Here is a 2745-nt window from a genome sequence, read left to right as displayed (position 1 = left end):
AGATCATGGTGGGCCAGCTAGCTCGAAAATGCTATCGCGAATAGGGTCAAAGGCGTAGCGTTTGTTTTTACAATACAGTTTGTTATACCTCAGCTTATACTTAAAGTCGGCATCCTTCGCGAACTGCACAAGCTTCTTTCTAGCGACATGTGTCTGCAAAGAATAACCTTCACTTACAGTGAGTGACCTTTTTATAAGTTTGGCAGACTGCACTATGATTTAACTCATTTCAACAGAAAAAAAGGCAGACGCCGACCAAAGGTTTCTGTCTAAACAGACGTTTCGGCTTCCATACGGAAGCCATGTTCACTTAATTTTTATTGTAGAACCGCGACGCTTAAATAGGCTTCAATAATCGTCCCAGGCATCTTGCATAGGTTGGCGGGAGATTGCCGATGTTACGATTAAGTCTTTTTTTGGTGGTCTGAATCACAAAGGACTCGAGATACTGGCGTGAAAGCCAGTTCTTTTCTTTGGCGATGAGAGAAGCCATTTCCCAGCAGATATCATGACCTGCCGATACGGCGTGCTCCGCAAGTGCGTTGGAAGTGACTTTCTTGTTCTTCCCGCCCGATATGTGTTCTTTCAGACGCCTTTCGAAATTCCTGCTCTCGCCGATGTAAACATAGTCGCACTTGGCGCAGGGGATTCTGTACACAACACCCGGAAATTTTTCTTTCTTTAGTTTGTCCTTGACATTCACGAGCTCGTGCCGTAACTTGCGGGCGGGAACGTGGGAAACGTGCACGTCGTACGTGCGCAGGACACGTCCCAGTACTTCACTTATGCCTGGCACATAAGGTATGGCGACACGTGCTTTGCAATGGCTGCCGACCGGTTCCGCTGACCGCACCGATTGACGTTCAACGGAGTCTAAAAAATTCCTAGGGTAACCGCAGTTGATCAAATCACGACGCATTTGTATCAAGTCCGAAGCAGCATCTTCAGGTCTTGAGCAGATGTTTCCGGATCGTTGAATTAGCGAAGCCGCAACTGCAGGTTTGTGGCATTCCTGGCTAACAGAGTTAAAATGCACGTATCTGCCCGTGTGGGTGGGCTTCCTGAAGACTTGAAACAAAAGGCGGAGGCCATCTCTCTCTACTGACACGTCCAAAAAAGGCAGACGGTTGGCAACCTCCTCCTCAACAGTAAACGTAATGGCCTCAGCGATGCTGTTGATGTGCTCTGTGAAGGCGGTGAGTGCATCCTTTTTTATGATGCAAAAGCAATCATCAATATATCGCAGGAAGATCTTAGGCCGAGGTTGGAAAGGCGCCCATTGCTGTTTCATGCACCTGATTGTAGAAGGTGCCTCGGAAGACGAAATACGTGTATTCTAGGAAACATTTCAAGAGCCTCAGCAGGTCCGGTGCCTCGAAAGGTGTTCTTTCGCCGCGCTTCTCGTCTGAGTGAAGGGCAGCGCCGCATACATCCACCGCTAGATCCACAGGGACGCTTGTGAACAAAGTCTTGACGTCGAAGGACACCATTAAGTCATCGTCATCCACGGAAATGTCACGCACCTTTTCGATGAACTCGTACGAGTTCCGTATAAACGTGGATCGTTTCCCAACTAGCGGCGCGAAAACGCGGTGAAGGTAGCCCGAGAGCTCGTACAAAAGGGAACGGGTGAAGTCCACTATCGGTCGCATAGGGACGCCCTCCTTGTGGATCTTTGGCAAGCCATACAACGCAGGCGCGGACCCATTGTGGCAGAGGAGCCTGAAGGACAGTGACTTATCGTGAGGCGGTACGAAGTGGAACACATCGACAAGTAGTTCCTGCAGTTCTCGTTCTAAATTGGATGTAGGGTCTTTCTTGAGAGCGACGTAAGTGCTCCTGTCCTGCAGAAGATCCAGCATCTTTTTGTCGTAGTCTGACCTGTTCAACTTGACAGCGGCATTACCCTTGTCGGCGGGGAGGATAACAATATCCTGGTTCCTCCGCAGGCTGTTGACAGCATTCCGTTCCTCAGCAAGCATGTGACTGGGCTGTCGGTTTGGAAGTTTAGCAAGAATGCTCACTGCCCGTGTTCGTACCTCATCACGGCGACTGTGATCCACTTTGCCAATTGCACGTTCGACAGCACATATTATTTTTCTTTGGTCCAGTGCAGGTCCCGCGTTGAAGTTGAGTCCAAGCTCAAGTACGGCTAGCTCGGGTTGAGTTGGCTTGTAGGTATAAAGGTTGTATACGGTCGAACGGGTGCCGCCAGGGAAATCGGCAGGGTTCACTTCCTTGTGGCGAGGCATCAGTCTGATGAACTTGTTTCTGTGGGCCACCTCTCGTTGGCGAGACTGTAGGCTGGCTTTGTAGTTGGCATGCAGTTGAATGCTCGCGAACTCATTCGGGCATATGTACTCAAGGCTGCGACGAGCAAAGAAGAGTTGATTTTGAAGGTACCTGGTTGTGTCTTTGCAGTCTAAAATCTTGGCTTGTAGAAGTTGTCGTTCTGCTCTTGCTATGATGCTGCGTCCAAATGCGGAGTCGACGGGTCGCAGCAAGCGGAGCGATCTGGGAATCAAATTCTTTGCTTTGCAGGCGAGGTTGAAAGTCAAATGATCCTTGAACGAAGGTACCCGGACGACCATGGAAACGTACTGGCGAATTTGAGTTATAACTGATTGGCCATACGACCGACGTAACTGAATGAAATCTAAGGTCTACCGAAATCTCGTCTGGTCGGGTAGTAAGTAACTCATTTCAGCAGAAAAAAGGCAGACGCAGACCAAAGGTTTTTGTCTC

General features: G+C 49.3%; 1 protein-coding gene across 1 annotated transcript; it reads right to left on the bottom strand.

The window, feature by feature from the left end:
- Window positions 1-1253: 1253 nt before the first annotated feature.
- On the bottom strand, window positions 1254-2252 carry LOC144102812 (uncharacterized). The gene has a single exon (XM_077635970.1). The coding sequence runs from the start codon at window positions 2250-2252 to the stop codon at window positions 1254-1256; it is 999 nt and encodes a 332-aa protein (XP_077492096.1).
- Window positions 2253-2745: the final 493 nt, after the last annotated feature.

The sequence above is a fragment of the Amblyomma americanum genome, chromosome 8 (assembly GCF_052857255.1).
Source record: "Amblyomma americanum isolate KBUSLIRL-KWMA chromosome 8, ASM5285725v1, whole genome shotgun sequence".
In the NCBI taxonomy this organism is placed as follows: Eukaryota; Metazoa; Arthropoda; class Arachnida; order Ixodida; family Ixodidae; genus Amblyomma; species Amblyomma americanum.
The sequence above is the reverse complement of the archived record's forward strand: the minus strand, read 5'-3'. Positions and strand labels throughout refer to the sequence as shown.